General features: G+C 36.2%; 1 protein-coding gene across 8 annotated transcripts in view; it reads left to right on the top strand.

Moving 5' to 3' along the window:
• The window catches only part of LOC114470896 (LIM and calponin homology domains-containing protein 1-like), a 94298-nt gene that overhangs the window by 39834 nt on the left and 32590 nt on the right, over positions 1-21874 (top strand). For 6 of the 8 annotated variants that reach the window (XM_028459285.1, XM_028459282.1, XM_028459284.1 and 3 more), the window contains exons 4-7: positions 3993-4099; positions 11015-11045; positions 17672-17782; positions 19377-19575. In XM_028459285.1, coding sequence (XP_028315086.1) covers positions 3993-4099; positions 11015-11045; positions 17672-17782; positions 19377-19575 — 448 coding nt within the window. Of the gene's footprint in view, positions 1-3992; positions 4100-11014; positions 11046-12842; positions 13073-17671; positions 17783-19376; positions 19576-21874 lie in introns of those variants that run through there. The other 2 variants (XM_028459287.1, XM_028459286.1) reach the window with 2 other exon arrangements.

Here is a 21874-nt window from a genome sequence, read left to right as displayed (position 1 = left end):
GGTTTGCTGTACTGAACTGAACTGAAAAAACCTGCACTCCTCACCCTACACTCTTACCATAACGGTGCCCCGAGGGTTAAACTCATCGTCCACTCAATCATCAATTGTCCCTTCATTTTAAAACTCTATGTAATAGATAATCCAAAAGTTGACTCACAGTTTTTCAGTTCATTCATGAATTCGTGGTTCATTATTCAGTTGTTTTTTTTTTTTTTTTCATCTGTTGTGACAATCTGTAGATAAAGTGGAAAAAAGTACTTGGTCATGGCTTGTATCCAGACCAGTTGTATGCCAGAGCTTTAAGGCATGGACTTGATGCTGTGGTATCTTCACCAAACAGCAGATCTGAACCTTTGAAACACACTAAGCAACAAAATGTATGACGTTCTGTACGATTGCTCTTTGTACTGGTTCTGCTGGTGATGTCTTTGGGCCAAATTTCTTTCTAGCTTATGACAGACTAACAGCTTGTCATCTCACTGACCGAGGGCAGAAAAAACAGGATTAGAAGAAAAGTTCCTGCTTATCTTGATCCAGATACTTGCCAACACAAATTCACCAAAGTTATTTGCTGCTGAATTTGCTGTTATTCTCATTCCCATCACTGATTTAGTATCATATCTGATGTAGGGGGGCGCTTTATTGACCAGTTTACTGATCAGGGTGAAAAATACTTGATTGTAACTATAGTTTATATTAAAGCTTTTTAAGGTGAATTCTGCTGTTTGATCCGCTCTAGGCTTCGTTTGCATGTTCACACCGACCAAACAAGGCGGACTATCCGAGCAAACAAATCCTAATGCGTTTTAAACACTCTAGGGTTCGTCGGTGTGAAATAAGACTGAAGCTATCAAAGACTCCAGCTTCAGGTCGGCTCCGAAGCTCGCAAGTAAACGTGGAGCATAATTTTCTTGTGCCACAAATTTTGTCACAACACCTGTATGACTACCGTTTTACGTAGATATTGTGACAAATTCTGTACCCGACATAATGATGGTTTTGTGTAAATAAGGAAACTCCATTGGTAGAATTATTCTTGCGATGAGCTACTACACTTTATGAAGACATCCTTGAGAGCAGTTGGTGTAATGATAACGATGAGGCTATTTAGCTGCATAGGCGTTGTCAGTATGAGCTAACAGCGCTGCATTGAAGCTGAATGTGCATTGCAACTCATATATGATCGTTTTCTGAAAAGCGACATTAAAATGCTCAACGTGACATTAAGAATGAACATAACCTAAACATTTTTGTGGACGCACTTTTTAGGGCTTGTTCCTGCATTTAGCATCAACATGAGAAATGGTGTCATACTAGGGATGTAACGATTCACTCAACTCCCGATACGATTCGATTCACGATACTGGGTTCACGATACGATTCTCTCACAATTAATTTTAAAAAATGGGACTGTACTTAAATGACTGAAAAATATTCCTTTATTTTTTGGGGGGAAAAAAAACTGTAGAAAATACTGTACTATTTTCCTTTTATTTTTCATTGTCAAAAGAATCCCTTGATGAAATATTCAAACAATGCAATTTAACTAAAAATAAATCTTGAAGGAAATAAATAAAGGAATAATACAAATAAAGAAGCCTATTCATTTAAATTCTGGTTCCATAGTAAACAATACAAAACTGCATAATAGTTATTTTTCTTTTTAAAAGTGCAACTGAAAATGTATTTTGTGACTTAACAATTGGACCTTAAAAAAAAACAGTCTGCACTGTATTTGCGTCAGATATTTGTTTGAACCAGCAGAGGGCGATGGTAACCCAGTGGTCGGTTGGCATGCAGCTTAGTGCAGTGAAGAAGAGATGCTACGCTAGCAGACAGGGTTAATAGAAAAACGTGACTTTTACAGATATTTACGTAATTTTACAGATATTCTTTTGGTGCTAAAGGGGTAAGGAATCATTTATGAATATGTTTAAGAGTAGAAAGCGGCCAGAAAGAAAGTATTGAAAGATTTCGCCCGCCGCCATGACTTCTGGATAGCGCCCTCTGCTGGTTAAAAAAAGTACTGCGATTCAATTTTCACCGCATCGATGTGAACCTTGATACCTATGAATCAATTTTTAACTGCCTTACGATTAATCGTTACATCCCTATGTCATACACATAAATTGCTTCTTGGGTGCTTTGACAAACCTTTACTAAAAATGACCTCCAAAATCTTATTATTATATGCTTTCAGTTTTTCTTTTTTTTGTCAATCCAAATATAACCTTTGCTGAGCTGTGGTGTGAGACCTCTTTAATCCTGGTTGTAGGCGAGTCCTCCCTGAACTAAAACTGGCTGAAGGAGCAGATTGCTTGAATCTGTTTCACAGTGGCCATGTGTGTGTGTGTGTGTGTATTCCAGTGTCTGTATCTATGGGTGGGGTCACCTCCCCAACAGTGCAAACATGGCCATGGCCCAAAAACACAGGAAGCTTCAGGGTGTGTTTGGAAGTGGGTGTTTTTGCTAGAATAGGAATACGATCGTGAGAACAAATGTTTTCAAGAGGGTTTATGTGCTTGTAAGTCATGCATGCAACAGTAAATGAGTGTGTTTGTGTTAATAAGAAGTCGACAGACACACACACACAGTTTGTGGATATAATCGCAGTGCGTGAGACAGATTTAGCGAGCGAGAGTGCTGTGGACAATCGGGGGCTTAGAGGAAATGGTGACACCTTGAGAGAGAACAAGAAGGAAGGGGTGAGGTTGTGGCCCTCTGAAGATAGAGAGACCTATAAACGAGAGAGAGAGAGAGAGAGAGAACCTGGGAACAGGAGAGGAGATATTGGCTCAGGTTGCATCCAACAAAGAGTTTGGCTGAGAGGGAAAAGGGAAAAAGTGTGTAAGCAGTAAGATGAGCAGGTGAACTGTGCAGAGGAGGGGAAGAAGGAAGAGACTTTTCTTAGATGGAAAAATAACTGAAAAGTAGTTTTAGGACAAGCAACGCAGAAGAGGAACACAAGGATCAGCAGAGGCTGTGAGGGTCTTTCTTTTTTATTTCAAGAAAAGTCTTTAACCTTTTACGTTAAGGCCTATGTTTGTGTGTGTGTTATTGATACAACGCGAAAGGTTTCTCAGCATAAGATTAATGGATATAAACTTTGAGGAGGCCACTCAAGCTTAAACGTAAACAGCGACAGTGGATCAGAGGTGAGTGATGAGGTGTCTCTGCTTGAAAATTCTACTTTAAATTCCACTCAACAAGTCTATGAGTTATGTTTGGATGTTGAGTTAAAAAAGCAAACTTAACCTAACAAACTTAACCTTCCTATTTGCTGAACACGTATTCCACGCATTGGTGTTCCTCTGGGGTCAATTTGACCCTCAAGCTGTTTTAGCTGTGTAAAACTTAAAATCTTGCATGGCAGCTCTTTATTCAAATCATTCCTCATTGTGCTCTGTGTGTATTGCAATCTGCACACTCTCTCCCTCTCTCTCTCTTGAAAATGTCCTCTAGTAAAAGGTTTACTGTCAATGAGGTTTTGGAACAGCTCTTTCACAGTGAACGTTACATAGAGGAGGACATAAAAATAAGTAAATTAATATGTTTATGAGAGAAAAGGAGGGTCACCAACATCAATCAATATGATTCATTTTGTGAGAGTCATGAATATGCACCCCAAATGAGAAAATATATAGATGAGATTTTCAAGGTACACTAACTCTAAAACTGAAAGTTTGACTTGATGGTGGCACTAATAAACAAAGCGCCTGACACAAAAACTGAAAACAATTTTCTGGAAACAAATATCCCTGGGGTCAGATGGACCCCAAGCATAAAATGTGTAATATTTGAGGATAATAGGAGGGTAAACTTAATAAACCACAACAGTGAATATGACTGCTCCTGAATAATATTGAGTAAATGGTGAAAAATAATGTGTTTTTTGCCCTTTTTTTGGCCAGCTGAAATGACTTGTCCTCTATTTACCTTCATGGTGTATAAACTTTCCTGAAAGTGTTTGTAAATCTGTGTTTTTTGCACAGGACAACCTGAGTGTGTTTCTTCGTGGCTGTGAGGAGTTAGGACTGAAGGGTTCCCAGCTGTTTGACCCCGGAGACCTGCAGGACACGACAACACGGCCCAGCACCCAGTAAGCCTGAAAACATAAAAAGTTCATAGTCTGACTCTTTATTGCAGAGGGTAATTCTTAGTAAAGTCGTGTCACTGCTTTTGAACATCCTTCAATCAGTACAAAATGTCATTAAGTTTCAAATTCATTATTTTATGCTTATAAACATTGTTGTGAGAAGCTGCCGTCCACCATTTTTAGATGTAGATACTTAGGCTGTGTTTTAAATTACGTACTCATTACTATACACTACACACTCAATGAGTATATACTGTCTACTCTATACTATAAGTATGGTTAGGATAATTAGGATGGTGACTGTTCCCACTGAAGTATACTTCCAAGTTTCCCAAGATGCATTTCAAACCTACAAGGACAAAAATCTGAAGCACACTGAGGATCAATATCCCTGTTGATTCTCCACCTTTGAAAGTTATGAAAACATTTTAAGTGAAAAAGTGACCAATTTTGTGGTCATTTGATCCATAAAACTTGCGGAATTACATTTTTTGCCGACATTTAAGAGATTTTCGAAAACCTGCCATTGTGATACTGACAGAACTTCCAGTTAACTTCAAAACAAGAGTCCTATTTACAAAAGGGTTAAAAATGGAAGATGAGAAGAGATGCCTTTGTTTTGAAAAGGTGATGTTTGATTTTTAGCTTGAAGCCGTTCCCAGGATGATTTTACATTCCGCTTGTAATGCATCATGGGATGATTGAGTATTGAGATTGAGACAAGTGTGCCCACCGTACATACTTAAAAATGTTCCGATGTAGTATACAGTACATCTGGGTGTTTCTCACTTCCTCAATCTTTGCATACCATCTAAAGTGAACGCAATACAATGTTGACTTAGTATGAGTGGTACGTTAGTATAACATTTCGAACACAGCCTAAGATTTGCCAGCGAGAACGCTCCCTTAGAGCAGGGAGACGATAAAAACTTGCAGAGCAACCAACCTCCAGGATGGCAGCTAGCCCCCATTTAATGCTATTTTGCCATTTTCAGGTCTAAATGTTTTGTCATTGTGTATAATTTATTTATTTTAAAAAACAAGCAAACCAAAACTTTGACAATTTGTTTTTGTTTTTCAAATATCCTATTACATTTGAAACCAAGTAATTATTTATTAAACGTGCTGCCAAATGCTTCATTAGCTGAAAACTGTATCCTAGATACAGTATATTTTGCTTGGTTTTGCCTGTAACACTGCTCGTGTCATTTGGCGTTCCTCGGGCCATCTGTCATTCTCTACATTAGACGATTACACAGTTCACTGCAGGACAAACAGGTATAAGAGATTCAGTGGAAGTTTGAAGGAACAAAGGCGTGTCTGTTGGACACAACCGGTCTGTGTCCAAATACAACATCAGGGCTCACGTCACGCACTGAACGAGGCTAGTTGTGTGTGTGTGTGTGTGTGTGTCATGTTCATATACTATACAGCGGTGCATCTTATGAATACTTGCTTAGATCTGCGTGTTGCTTCAGAGTTGACATTGATTTATCTGCGTTCGGGAAAGCTTTGTAGATGACTGATGTGTTTTATGATAAGGGAAAACCAAGAAATACTCCAGCACTGTTCAAAAAGTAATTTTGTTCAATAGATCAGTGGTTCTCAACCTTTTCATCTTGTGACCTCCAAAATAAAGGTTCCATAGACCAGGGACCCCCACTGTTGCTGAAAGTGGTTGAACACAGACATGAACATTGAAGAACAGTCATGTAGAGACAGGGCCATTTATTTATTCATCTGAATAATATTCACTGTTATCCAGGAAGTTTATTATTTGACTTATTTGCGCTATAGTACATAACCATCATAAAGATGTGAATCCTTGTTTTAATCAGAAATGAAAAGGGTTAAAAGTGACCAAAAATGGTGGAAAAGGTGGTGAAATAGGATTTTTGAAAACCGCAGAAAATAGTGGCCAAAAAAAGACAGAAAAAGTGGGAAAAAGAGTTTAAAGGGTCAAAATGGGGAAGGGGGATTTGGGGTAATGTCATTTAAAAAGTAGGAACAATTAGTTTAAACTGGCAAATAATGGGCATGACAAATTGGGAATGTGGTTAAATTGGTAAAAAATAAGCATGAAATATGGTAAAAAGAGATTAAAAGTGACACTAGGTAGGAAAAGTGGTGGAAAGGGTTTATAAGTACCGAAAATGTCTTGAAAGTGGAAACAATGTGCAGTAAAGGCATTGAAATTTAATGGAGAAGTGGCAGAAATGGGAGTACGGTTGCAAAAATGCTTTAAAAGGAGCAAAAATATGGCAAGAAAAACTGATGAAAATTAGTTAAAATATGGCAAGTTTGGTGAAATTGCAGAAAAAGGTTACAAATTTGCTCAATTTGTTCAGAAAATATTCTTAGTTTCTTGAAAGCATCTGGCGACCCCCTACCAGTGTCTCCTGACCCCAAGGTCGAGAACCCCTGGAATAGATGATCTTAAAATCTGAGCAATTGAACTCGTTCCTACAGTCAACTCAATCTGAATAAAAGGTTGTGTTTCATTGCAGTTTCCAGATGTTACGTAACTCACTGTCTAACAAAAGGCTTCTTAAAGCACCTCATCCTCCTGGCAGGAAACAGCCTCTGAGTATCTGACAGGTGTTTACACGTGTAGGAAAAAAGGCTTTTGGTTTGACGCAGAGCTCAAAAACTGGCAGGTTCGTGTTATGCTATGATCTCAGGCCTGAAATATCTCATCCGTGTGTGGACGTAAACAGATCGGTTTAAAAGATAAGTGACAGGCCTGAACGCAGAGTCCCTAAGAGGATGATTCCATTCAAACTTTTTTTTACCAAGAATTTAAATGTTTTGGTATCGTGTGTCACTACTTCTAACTGATAAGCTTTTTATTATCGCACTAATATCTTATTGCATTAAGCTACAAAAATGATACTTTAAACAGATTCTTATTAAAACCAGGTTTGAATTTTATAGATAATCCTGGAGACAGTTTGGGAATATTATTCAGGAAATCATAGTGAATTCTTCAGATTGTATTAATGAATCACTTCTGACTGTTTTTAACAAAAGATATGCCTTTCATTAAAAAAAAAGTTAGTTCAACTTGAGTTTTCTGTTTGCACTTAAGCTTAGTTTGTACAGCACTTTTTCTCTTTGTTGGTTTTGCGGTGCCCAAGAAATAAAGTTGAGTTGATTGAAGAGAGGCTTAAAGGTGGAGTCCACAATCCTGTTCAGAAATACTTTTTGTTATTCTGGGTGAAATAGTATTTCCTACTGATAGTAGTCGATACATTATGTATTCAGAAAAAAGAACAAAAAGAATCTGAACTCTGTAGCAGCTGGAATCCTGTCAAAACTTTGACCTATCCCTTCCATTCTGTCCAAATGGAAAGAACCAATCAGATGCCTTCACGTCTCCCCATGCCCCTCCCTGCTGCTCATAATTTGGTTTACATCAGGGGGGATTTGCTATTTTTATCAGATGTGCGTTCAAGCTTGGGGGCGTGGCTTTGAATGGACAGTAGATGGAGTAGGGGGCGGAGCTTAGGGGAGGTCTTGCTCACTCAAATCACACTAGGGCTGTGTTCGAAATCGCATATTAACGTACTAAACACTACAAACTCAATGAGTATATACTGCCTGTTGTATACTATTAGTATGATGAGTGTTCCCACTGAAGTATACTTCCAAGTTTCCCAAGATGCATTTTGAGCCTACAACAAAAAAAGCCTAACATACTCAATCTTTTCATTGAGTACTATCTAATGTGAACGCACTATACTCATTTTGACGTCAGACTTAGTATTACTTAGCGTTAGTATGCGATTTCAAACACAGCCTAGCTTTCCAACATTGCAGAATGCATCTTTAAATGCCATTGTTAACTCAAGATTTTCCATTGTGTAATATTAATAGGGATGTCCCCAACTTACCGATATTGCAGCCTTGGGTATCGGCCGAAACAGACATTGATCCCATATTAGCATGAATCATACATACTTTATGTATTTATTTATTTATTTGAAATAAAAAAATTGTAATTACTTATTTTGTAGTGTGGAATGTTAAAAAAAGGCTTGATCAAGTCATGTTACTCAAACAGAGAACAATAGTGAGAAAAACTTACCCATTATTAACCATTTGGTACATGAATTTTAACCTTCAACATAATATCTACAGTATTCTACAATAATAAATAAAATTAAATAAAATAAATAAAAAATGAATTGGGGGAAGAAAAAAAAATTTGAATCTGATTTTTGTTTTCAGGCTGATATCGGACCAAAAAAACCTGATATCGATAATGGATCGGGACACCCGTAAATATTAGCGTCACTAAGTCAAATCAGAATCAGATTTTTAAAAAGGTTATGAAGATTTGATAGCTATTCAACACCTTTTGAAAGCAAAAACAACCTAAATCTTTTCTAATGAAGTTTCTTTACAAAACTGTATCATTTGTAAATGCACTAATTTTCATCCGTAGTCTCAAACAGAAAGTATTAAATTGATTAAAAGTACAAAGATGATAAAAAACCCTCTCAGGAAATCCTTTATTACAACATGGGTCATTATTGTCACAATCCAAACAAGTAAACAAACGTACAGTATCTGATGTGTTTCTGTTCTTTTACTCTAACGTGTCCACAGGTGAAAGCAGCCTGATTATAGGGTTTTTTTTAGACAGCTGAACGAAAGATGGGATGATTATGATGATGATGAGGAGGAGGAGGAGGAGGAGGAGGAGGAGGGTCGTGAGGAGGAAGGTTTTTAAAATGATTCCCCTGCAGCTATTTTCACCTCAGTTGAGTCATTGTTGAATGACTGGGATTCTGCCCTCAGGCTCTGGAAAACTCATAAATTAGCATCGTAAACGTGTGAGATGTAGATGTGGCTTTAATCCGACAACTTTTTAATGTCTGCGATCTCTGTTATTACGAGGTTTTAAAACTTTGCCGACATTTTCAAACACTTCTCTGGAATTTACAGAGGATGTTATCGTACAGAGGTATTTTGGATTCTTCTTACGTAACTCTTAATCTGTGAGGTAATGAAAAAAGAAGGAAACGACACATTTCTCCCACTCAGAGTTAAAGCTGGGCTACTCGAGTTATTTATTTTTTTTAATTAAAAAAAAGATTCTTATTAGCGTCATATAGTGTATCGTAAAAGTAATCATTTCTGAAAAAAATAGTACGTCTGCGTGCTGTTTGTGCCTTATAATTAAGTATTTTAGTGAATAAAACCCCCTCCAGCTCCAATCACAGGATTTAGAGAAAGGAAGGGTGAGCAGAGCCCACGAAGTAGCTTCCTCATTGGCTGCCACGATATATAGTGAAGCGTGTGCGCGGTGCAAACTTGTTTTTAGTCTTGGACTAACTTTGGACGTGCAAGTGGTTGTTTTCCTTCTAGACAGGTAATCTAATGTTCAGTTTTCCTATATTTTGTGTGCATTCTTTTGCGTGGTGATGTGTTTTACCGGTAGTGCACGTTCAGCTCTCGTGTGCGATTTTCTGCACTTTCGTGAGAGGAGGAGACTGGGAGGGATTATCAGAGTGGGGGACGGGATATACAGTTTGAATTCAGCCACGCCCCTCTGTAATGGTTAAAATGCAACTTGGTTTCAGTCCAAATTGCGGTTATAGTCTAGTTTTTGTCAACTAAATGACATCAAGACTTTAGTCGACTGAATGTGTTAGTCATCAACTAAAATATACACCATTAGAAGAGTTTATGCTTTTTTTTTTTTTTTTTTATCAACCTGATAATGGATGGAATTAGTATGAGTTCTGATCTGATTTTGCATGTTTTGATATAGATTTCATTCACATGTTGTTTTTTATATTTCAAAATTAGTCATTTTCTAGTTATTGCCACTTAAAAAATTAAGCCAACAAAAATTATGACAAATTTTTTTTTTTGTCATGTGACCTTCTGCATGGAGTATGCAGGCTCTGATTGTGCTGAAGGGAAATAAATAAACATGCAGTGGCCAAAATGTGGCACTCAAATATAATTTTAATTTTATTTATTAATTTATTAGGACAGCGTACAAATACATTAAGTTGTAAAAACAAATGTTGGTACCAGACTCTATCTTAAAATATAATCTGTAGTAATTGGGGGGAGGGGTCAAGATTCAATATGTACAGTGCGAATTATGTTAGGATCACTAATAGATACAATAAAACTTCCAGTTGGAATTTTACTCTGTCCTACAAATCAGTCAAACAGCAAAAATAGTTTAATATAATTGAATTTATTCTGTTTGTTAAATTTACATGTAAAAAAAGTTTGAATTTCTGTCACTGTCGTGAATTTTGTGACAATGTTATTGTCACTTAAAAAAATTAAGTCGACGAAAGCTAAGCTGAATATTTTGTTTAATTAAGTATAACACTGCTCCCACTAAATCCTCATTGAATGACATTTAAAACAGTCGATATTGAAGTAAAAATAGGAAAAAGGAGGATGAATTTTCAGGTGTTTTTTTGTGCTTTCTCTTATTGAGTTTTTACTACATTAAACATAATTTTGTTTTGTCCTGCATTTGGGGTTTGCTTTCACACCCGTAGTTTAACTTAGTCAAAGTGTGATAATATATGGTAGATTATCTGCAGTATTAAGTGACACTAAGTTTGTGCTTCTGTGGAGTTTCTGCAGTAGTTCACGTCACAATGATCCACGAGCAGGAAACTCACAAAGATCTATGACTACAGCCTGTGTTTCTTTAGGGTTTGTTTAGTTAAATAATTCACTGTATGTCTGTGAAAAATCATTTTAACTCTAACAGGGATGTGACAGAGTGGAGCGTGGAATGTGTTTCTTCTGCAAAAAAAAAAATGGACCTTTTTCATTGATAAAGTTATTTTGGTGTGAGACACTCTATTGAACAGCAGCTGTAAAATGTCTGACTGAGCTTCTTTGTGTCTTCTTCTTCTTCTTCTTTGCCTCCAGGGGAAGTGACTGCAGTCGAAGGCTGAAGAATGTAAGTGATGCTGCTGGATGTCAGCGGGATAATTTGTTTTCGCTGCTAAATATATGTTTGGATGAAAACTGTTATTAAGTGTGTCTGTGTGTGTGTTTGTGTGTGACTCTTTCACCTCAGTGCAGTCGACAGCTGCTCTTTCTTGTTTCTGAAGCTTCAGTCCAAATTACAACTACAGCCATGGTTGCTTCACACGTGTCAAACTCAAGGCCCGGGGGCCAAATCCGGCCAATTTGGCCTGCAGGAGAATGTTAAAAATGACAACAAAAACATAACTCATTGTATACATCATCAGCTAATTCGTTTGTAGATATCTCAGTATCTCCAAATACACAAATTCAATGAAACTGCACATTTTTTCCAGGGCTCACATTTTTCCCCTGGTTGTATCACATGATGGTAGTCATTTTGAACATCAAATTGTTATAAGTACTCCCAATTTTTCCAAAATCCAACCATTTTCCTCAAATTATTCCCCTGAAAATAAATAAAACTTGGTCACAAAAGCAAGGAAATGTAAGATCTTGCTTGGACATTGTCGGTGCCTTACATATTTTAAATACTATTATAGGTGGAAGTGCAAACTAGTGCACATGAATGACAATTCTTTTTATTATTATTATTCTTTAAATGTTTTCTGTATTTTAACTTGTAAAAATATTGTTTTCCAACTTTTCACAATAGTTAATATTTAAAAGATGTCCTTTGGTACACAATCACACAATCAACAATGCATTGTAGCCCCTAGTGTACTACCCACTGCCACCTACTGAACAGAAAGAGGATTTAAAAACTCCATCTATTAATTTTTACATCATTAATTGCAATGAATGGCAGTAGTTGAAGTAATATTTGTGATTGGACACCAAAAATCTGATGGCAGTAATAAATTATTGGTTCCTTGTTAAAGTAAAGTCACGTTAGTTAGCAGCAGAAGAGAAGAAGAGCAGACACACTGGCCATGGTTGATAAAGTGTTCTGCTTCATGTTTACATGGAAATAGTAATTCCAAATTGAGGTTTACATGGAAAACCCGTTTATTCGTTTTTATTCAATTCCGCTTTAGGTCCGGGAGTTGGGAAGAGTTCTGATTGGACAGAGGGAGAACATGTGTGTGTAATTTGTCTGTGAATGTCCACATGTTTATGCTTCCATCCATCCACTAATTGCATTATATCCATGTCTTCTAAGGCTCTTATTAAATAAATAGTCCTGGGTCAAGTCCAATGCTTGCTTTTAAGCGGCCATCTTGGATTATGTCGTCACCAGCACGTGGTCGACAGGACGAGCATGCGCAGAACGACCAGAATTAATTTCAAACGGAATTAAGAGTTTAAAAGAATGAGGAATTATTCTATTAAGAATTAAAATCAGAATAAATCAGCCCCTTAATTCGGATTTAAGTTTAATTTGAAATGCCCATTTTCATTCGGAATTAAGTGTTTACAAAGTCAGTATAAAGAGGATTTATTTTTTACTCTGAATTAAAAAGAAATTCAAGCTTTCATGTAAACGTAGCACTCTAACTTTAAACTATAGCTTTAAGAAGTAGCACAGTGCTAGTTCTGCAGTTGTAGCCTGAATCTCCTAACTCACACTCTCTCTCTCTCTCTCTCTCTCCTCTCTCCTCTCTCCTCTCTCTCCTCTCTCTCTCTCTCTCTCTCTCTCCTCTCTCTCTCTCTCTCTCTCTCTCTCTCCTCTCTCTCTCATTCTCTCATTCTCTCTCTCTATCTTTCTCTCTCTCATTCTCTCTCTCTCTCTCTCTATCTCTCTCTCTCTCTCTCTCATTCTCTCTCTCTCTCACACACACACACACACACACTATGTTGTGTTGGGCTGATATTCTACTGGCACTCACAGCGCTTTTAGCTGAGTGAGCTCCCATGAATCAGCTGCTTTAGTCAGGAACCTGTGCTCCTGCAGTATGTCTCTGCTCTGTGGAGCTGGGCTCCAGATTCAGGACTGAGGACTTTAGGCAGCTGCGACACAGCAGGTAACGATGAGAAGGAAGAGGGACGTCTCAGAGGGTACGTCTCTTATTCTGAATATGAGAGATAAACATGTAGCAGGCGAAGGAGTGAAAGAGGGGATTCGTTTATTTGCTTGAGTGATCGCGTTAGTAGAATGGAAGATTTTTTTAAAATTATTGTTATTATTATTCTACTAGATGCTGAAATGTGGGCTGTGCATGCATGGGCTTGTGCACATGCAGTAGGTGTTGACATTGTTGGATTGTAAAGTTAATTTGTGTGTGCATGGCTTAAGTTGTGTTTGCACACGAAACAAAGAGATTGTTGTTGTTTTTCAGCCAAACCTCTTTGACTGGTCTTTCCACATGTGTCACAGCTGCTGAAAGCATCATTTCTTTTCCACAAAGGCATCTGTATAAAATAAAAAGTTTGTCAAAATGTACAACTATTTAAAAAATATATATTTATATATCTATATATAACACCAATAACAGATGCTTTCTCATCATGGGTTGTACAGTGATTGTAGAATATTCTAAAGATGTAAATCCTTGTTTTAATCAGAAATAAAAATGGTTAAAAGTGACCAAAAATGGTGGAAAAGGTGGTGAAATGGGATTTTAAAAACCTCACATATTGATTAAAAGTTGCAAATTAGAGTGGCTAAAAACAGACAGAAAAAGTGGTGAAAAAGGTTCAAAGTGTGAATATTGGAACAATTAGTTTGAACTGGCAAAAAATGTGCATGACAAATCTTGAATGTGATTAAATTGGCAAAAATAATCATGAAATATGGTGAAAAGAGGTTAAAAGGGACAATTATGGGTCAACATATGCGACATTAGGTGGGAAAAGTAACGGAAAGGGTTTATAAGTACTGAAAATGTGCAGAAAAGGCATTGAAATTTGATGGGTAAGTGGTAGAAATGGGAGTAATGTAGCAAAAATTCATTAAAAGGAGCAAAAATTTAAAAAAAAGTGATGAAAATAGGTTAAAATATGGCAAGTTTGGTGTAGTTGCAGATGAAAGGTAAAAATAAACAAAAATGGACTCAAATTGTTCAAAAAATATTCTTAGTTTCTTGAAGGCATCTGACGACCCCCTTGCAACCCCATGGTTGAGAACCACTGCTTTAAACGAAAGCCGTTTCTGACCCGCTGTGACCTGGAGTTGTCATCTCTATCTTTTTCTCATTTTGTCTGCATTTGCTGCTGGATCCATGTGGGCATTGATGTCCACTGGTTTTGTCACACATAGATCAATATGGGGGTCAAAAGCACAGTGTGTGAGAGTCAGTGAGACACAGTTGGTGCTGACCCAGTTCCACTGGAAGCTGGCACGGATCCAGTCATTATAGTGGTGGCATAGAAACACCATAGTTTGCTGCTCGGGGGTCTGTACTGAGCAAAGACAGCATGTAGTGTGGCTCCAGAACTTTGTTTATTTCACATTTCATGCAGTGCAACAGTCTATTAAATTAAATCAACTTTGCGGAATAACTGTTAGCAGCCACATTTATAAAGTAGCATGTGATTTGTTGAATATATTCCTGGTGTCTGCTTCAGCCCAGCACACACAGTAGCCATAGCTCGACAAAGAGCATGTGATCAGCTTTCATTAGTTTTCACACTAATGTTGTGCACCCCCCCACACAGAATGACAGAAAAATATAGAAGATGACAACAAAAACAACCATAAAAGATAACAAAAACCCACAAAGTGAGAGAAAAATATAGAAAATAACATCAGAAGCACACTAATGGCAACAAAAATACACAAAATCAGACAAAAAACATACAAAACATCAAGAAAAATTGCAAAAATTACAAAATAATATACAAAATGACAACAAAAATACAAAAAGAGAGAAAAAAAATATATTAAATGACGCCAAAACATACGAAACAACAGAAGCATATAGAAAGTGTAAGAAAAATATACTAAATGACAACATGAACACACAAACAACAATAAATATACACAAAATTACAGTAAAAACACACAAAACATCAAGAAAAAAATGCAATGACGACAGAAAAATTATACAAAATGTCAACAAAAACCAAAAATGTGAGAAAAAAATATATTAGATGACACAAAACCACACAAAATGACAACAAAAACATGTACAAAGTCTAAGAAAAAATATACTAAACACACAAACGACAAAAAACATACACAAAACAGAAAATAGGAGAAAAAATAATCTAAATGACACCGAACTACACAAAACTACAACAAAAACATTTAAAAAGTGTATGAAAAATATACGAAACACACAAAAAACAACAAACATACAAAATAACAGTAAAAACACAATAACAAATATATACAAAACAGACATTAATAATGTACAGATTGGTTAGAATCTAAATTCTGGTTATTCTCATAATAACCAGAAGTTTTTGCCACTTGCTGTGATAGAAGTTGCCCATCGCTGTCCTGGTGTCACTGATGTAAACCTGTCCTTGTGTTTTCTTTTATTACCTTTCCACCTCCATTGCTTTTCTTTAGCGTTGAGCTTCATTGGCTGCAGTTGTTTACATTGTCAGTGTGACTAAAATAACCGCATTAAGCTACGCTGAGCTTTCTGATCAAATCCATCCCAGTGGACTGCTGGTTGACATGGACACGGTAAATATAGCCTGGTGTTAAAGGCTCAGCTTTGTATGCAGTGTACTGTGTACTGTTCAGCATTCAGACATGATGATAAAGAAACTTTGTCTAAATGCATCAAAATGTAGATTCAGCTACTCAGGCTTTAGGTTGCTAATGCTAACATCTGTGCAAGAAAACTTAAGCTTTAGGATCAGGTGGAAACAGGCTCACAGTCACAGGCATAAATCAAAGTGACTTCTTAAAAGACGGCCGTATGTTACTTGAAGTGTCGCTGGCCCGTTTCAGGTCAGAACAATGGCTGTAGCTTGTCGTGTTTGTGCAGGAGGCTTTTGTCAATTGAAGAAGAATCTGATGAAGAAAAACAAGGAAGCCGTTTAAAAATACTTTGCAAGGAGAAAACGTGTGAATGGTGCGTACGTTTGTGGTTTGCTGTAAAAACAAGCTACATATATAACAGTTTGGACCCCAAATGACACACTGGAGGGGATTTTGAAACCAATATCAGCATATGGCAGTTTATAATCTATAAGCTAATGTGGCCAAAGAGCTGTACAGATAATAAAATGTAACCTCCAAACTTTATTTAAGTTTTAAATAATGAACCTTATATTTTAATTTTGTGTGGCCCCCAATAGTGCCGCACAAAATGTCAGAAAAATACACAAATGATGACAAAAACATCCATAAAATCTAACAAAAACGTCCATAAAATCTAACAAAAACCCACAAAATGATAGAAAATATAGAAAATAACACCATCAATACACAAACGGCAACAGAAATACACAAAATGACACAAAAAAAAACACGCAAAACACCAGGAACTATCATTTCTGAGCTAATGTGTCCTAAGAGTTTTACAGATAATAACATGTAACCTTTCAACTTAGCGGTATTTAAGTTTTAATGAACCTGTTGGATCTATTTTCTAGGTTTAAATAATTGTATGTTTTACCTCAAAGTAATTCATTAAATTACTTAAAAAATCGAATAAATATATAGACCGTCTCCAGATTTGTGCCAACCACTTGTGAAGAAGAATTGTGCAACAGAAATAACTTGTATTTTTAAAAGAAAAACAAAGGAATTCATTTATATTTTTTACAGTAACTGTGTTTTATGGCACTTAAAATATTTGTATATTATGTCCATTATATTAACAATGGTATTTTGTTTTTTAATGAATTTGTGAAAACTGTAATGAAAACTTTTGACCACTGGGGGTGCAATGCTCACCAAGACAAACTCCACGTATGGTAGGAGGGGCGAATACCGGGAAGGTAAATCATTTTTTTTAACCTGAAACCTCGAATGATACGAGGAAACGCCTAGTTGTCAGCGATATGTACTGGAATAAACCAAAGAAAACGTAAAGATTTCTTAGACATTGACATTTTTTGATCCAGCGTAAAGTCAATTTTCTCTTTTTCCCACCAGACAAAGTTTTAAAGAGTGGGTAACTACAAATCTGGTGATTAGAACACCCCACAAACAGCTGCTTGTTGTTGTTGTTATATAATACTTAGTTTATTTCATTGTGGGTTCTTTTTAAGAAAACTCAAGTTGATATTCTGATCTGTTTTTCATATCAAACATATATATGGGGAGAGATTTGTCTCAAATATATTCACAAATACAGTATGTCCACAATTTTCACATGTGTGTTTTATATTTTTACATGTGTTTTTCAGATCCACAGTTATATCCACAGTGCCTTTTACAATTTGTGTGTATTTATCATGAATTATCATGTGTAAATCGTCGATTGTACTCTCTGAAAAACACGTGAAAATCATGGATGTATTTGTGGATCTGAAAAAAGTACATGTGAAAATCTCACAAAATACATGTGAATATTGTGGACATATTTGTGAATATTTTTGAGACAAATTTCTCCCCATGAACATGTCCTATTAATCCTATCACTGCTCTGTTGGACTACAGTTCTTCATCAAAGGAAAGGATATTTCATGTTGCAGCTCTGTTTCTGAAGTATTTCAGTCCTAATCAGATGTTGTTGTCCTGCTTTGTTCTAGGTTTTAATCACCATCTACTGGTTGGGTCGTGCTGCCAACAGCTGCATCACCTACAACGGGCCCACGCTGAACCTGAAGGAGTTTGAGGGCCTGCTGTTACAGATGCGAAAGGTTGGCTAAGTCGCATTAGAGTAATAAATACAGAATAACCACTGTAGGTCATTACTGTGGGTGCAGACAATGTGCTTTAACTTTTGACTTTCCTTTCAAGAGTTTATTTTCTTCTTCCCTGATCCAAGCACTTAAAGGCTTAGATGTATCTTTACCAGCCACTGTTAGCCATGATGTCACCCTCATTTTCTCATCCGTTAAAATAAAAAAAAAAAGTACAATTCAAGATGTTCACATGTGACAGATGGACAAAGCAATGTCACATGTCTTGTAAAAAGTGAGGCCAGCAAATCCCACGATTTCCAGATGGACTGTGCACACTTCATAAAAGAACAGTGAGAAAATGATGCTGAAGAACTGGATAATGCAGCTTGTTTTATTAAAGCCTCCATTCATCCATCCCTACATTGTCCTGTTAGAAAAGAAGACTAACTTAAGATGTGAGCATCACCTCAAAGGATTACAGATGACATTTAATCTGTGGCTCAATGAAAGCTTTTCTGTAGGGGCAATTCAACTGGACCAGATGTGGGCAAAAGGTGGCCCAGGAGCCACATGAGACCCTGACTCTATTAGGTGTGGCCCCGAAAGTAAACACACAAAACGACAAAATTAAAAACCATAAAATGAGGGAAAAAATTACAGAATGAGAAAAAAATTTACTAAATGACAACAAAAACACAAAACAGCAAATACACTATAAAATTACTCCTAAAAACACAAACGATTAAAGAAAGCAAAGCAAAATATACCAAATGACAAAGAAATTGACTCCAAAAAAGAAAATGAAGACAAAAATGCACAAGAAAGCAACAAAAACATGCAAATACGGTAAGTGAAAAATACACATAACAATCACAAAATGACAGCATAAACATACAAAACGACAGCTAATATACATAAAAATGACTCCAAAAAACATTTAAATAGACAACAAAAAAACAGACAAAAGGACAGCAAATTGACTTCTAAAACACAAAATGACAACAAAAATACACAAGAAAACAAAAAAAGTACAAAATGAGTGAAAAATAAACAAAACATTTACAAAATGACAATAAAAAAACACACAAAAAACAACAAAATAGACATGTGTAAAAGACTGGGTAAAGGGTGCATGTCACTTTAATTTGAAGTTCAAATTCCTCTCATATCTGTTCAGGAAAAACAACAAATCAAGGTAAATATTTCTGCAACTGAAAGTATCTTAAAGGATGTAAAACTTTGACAATGGTGTTGTGAGTTTGAAAACGACACAGTCAGGAACAGGAAGTGGTTTTGTTGACAGGAAAGGCCTGTCCCCACCTTCCATTAGTCCTAAGACACATTTCATCGATAAACGGAGACATGGGGAGGGTTCAGCGAGGTGAAGAGAGATTAATAGGGAGAGATGTGGGGAGGAGGAAGAGGAGGATAAATAAAAATGCAGTTGGATAAATAAATGTGGGAGGTTGAATCATCCAAGATTAAAGGCCTGAAAGCAAAGATAGGAGGATTCAGTTCAAAGGAAACTCCTTCAGTGAACTAAGTGTGGTGCTTTCAGCTGCTTTTCCTCTTTGTTTATGACATGATGTTGTTGTTTACATGACGTCAGGAGGCTGAGGAGGCAGAGAGTCCTCAGCGCAGCATCAGAGACAGCGGCTATATCGACTGCTGGGACTCAGAACGCAGCGACTCTCTTTCTCCTCCACGCCACGGACGAGAGGACTCATTGGACAGCCTGGACTCCTTCGGATCACGCTCACCACACACGCCGTCGCCGGACGTCCCGGTCGCCCCTGGCAACAGCGATGGTGAGAATGAAGCCACACACACACATACAGTCCAATGCTCCTCGTGGCTTTTAGTTCCACAAGGTGATTTATGTCTTTAATGTGTGGCATTCCACTTTATTTTTTGTTTTTATATCCTACATTTATTAATTCCAACAATGTCTGACAAATATCAGTGTGCAAAAACATACTTTTACTGAACTTTGTTCATAGATAAGACAAGAAATATATATATATATATATATATATATATATATTATTTTTTTTTTACCCTGACAATTATTACAGTTAACAACTGCCGAACTGTCAAAATGTACATGTTTTGGTTAAATTTGTCTTGTTGGGCTGATACCAGAATCTGACCAAATTCTTAATTAACATGTGTCAATTTCAGATTTCTAAAAAAAAATGTGTACTCATGTTGCCTTCTTGCTTGTGTTTACTGCACAGTACAATTAGTTTTGGATTGTTCCATTAATTCTTAGTTCTTATTTTGTTTTGTCTTTTTATTGTTTTTATATTATTAGTTTTTATTAAGGTTTTTTTTTTTTTTTTTTTTTTTGAAAATGCTTAGTTTTTGTTTAGTATTGATTTTTGACAAATTTTTTTTATAAATTAGGTTATTAGTCGAATGTAATATTCATAACATTCGTCAGAACATATAGAAAAAAATAAATACAAAAATTAATATGAAAGACTAATTTACAGTTTTCCACAAAACATACAAAAAGTACAAAATGTGTGTTAAACTGTTTCTGAGGTTAGTTTAGTGTGCAGCTTCCACTACAAGTCACACATTGACTGAGTCATCCATCTATCCATCCATCTATCCATCAGTCCATCCATCCATCCATCCATCCATCAACCTAACAAGCTGACAAATAAAATAAATTGACAAAGACAAAAACAGAGGATTTTATGGCTGTAATTTAAGTTTGTTTCAGTTAGTTTTGTAAAAACACAATACAGTTTCAGTTGGTTATTGTTTTTATTTTTATTTCAGTTAACAAGAATGTTTTTTTTTTTACTTTTAGTTTTCATTTTAGTTAACTAAAATAACTCTGGATATCACAGAGTGATATTGCCTGAATTAGTTCACTTTTATGGCAGTTTAATTTTATTCAGAGGCATACTGTACATCTTGGGAAAATTAAAGATTCAGTATTGGGCATTATATTTAGGAACACAATTATTCTTATATGAATAGTTCATTGTTCGCTTTTTGGATAGGTGTTCATCCCTCTTTGGTTGATTGTATCAGCATATGGGGCTTTTTTTCACATCTGTTGATGCTACGGACACTTTGAGTCACAAAGTGTGAGCAGTCGATTCAAAACTGAATAGATTTCCTTTGGGAAATTCATAAGTTCACAGTATCCATTGTGTCTTCAGACATAAAGTATTCATAAAGCACCTAATTTCCTTCACGGTTAATGATATTGACGTAAAGCGACTGTGATTGGTTAGTGGTTACGGCTGTTTTAATGATCTATTCAAGTGTGAACTGAGAGAAATGAAAACACTTCAGAGGGAGGAAACAATGGTGTGTAGATGAGGCAGTGGTTTGCATGAGGATATTTTGTTTTTCTAATGGTTATTAACTGCAACGTGGGTCTCTGACAGCTATGGGCAACTGGCGGCCCGGGGGCCACATGTGGCCATCTGTCTAGTTTTGTTCAGTCCCTGAAGTAAACAAACAAAATATAAGGAAAATTCACAAAACTGCAAAAATACACAAAATGACTACAATAATGATAAGTACAACTACACAAAACGACTCATAACCCACAAAGGATGGCAAAAGAGCTAGTGACACATTTAGAAAATAGGCAAGAAAAATACACAAAAATGACTCCCAAAAAATTGGCAAAAATGAACTGATAACATGCACAAAAAACTGAAAAGAACACAGAAATTGAGAAAAAATTACAAATAGACAAGAAAAATACAGAATAATTCACATAACAGCAATAGTGCACAAGATGACAAGAAAAATTATACAAATTGTGTCATAACACGCAAAATATGGCAAAGAAAACGTGGAAAAATTGGTGAAAAATATAGAAAAAGACAACAAAAATACACAAAATGACTCGTAACATGAAAAATATGGCAAAAAGAACACAGAATTGGTGAAAAATATAATGACACAATTGTACTCCAAAAACACAGAAAACTTACAAGAAAAAATACATACATTTACTTCAAAAACACGGAAAAATTACAAGAAAATATACACAAAATAACTCGTAACACACATAAAACTGCAAAAAACACAGAATTCGAGCAAACTATACAAATAAACATAAAATGACTTCAA

Source organism: Gouania willdenowi, chromosome 10 (assembly GCF_900634775.1).
Source record: "Gouania willdenowi chromosome 10, fGouWil2.1, whole genome shotgun sequence".
NCBI classification, from domain to species: domain Eukaryota; kingdom Metazoa; phylum Chordata; class Actinopteri; order Blenniiformes; family Gobiesocidae; genus Gouania; species Gouania willdenowi.
Note: the sequence above shows the minus strand (reverse complement) of the source record. Positions and strands in the feature narration are given on the sequence as shown.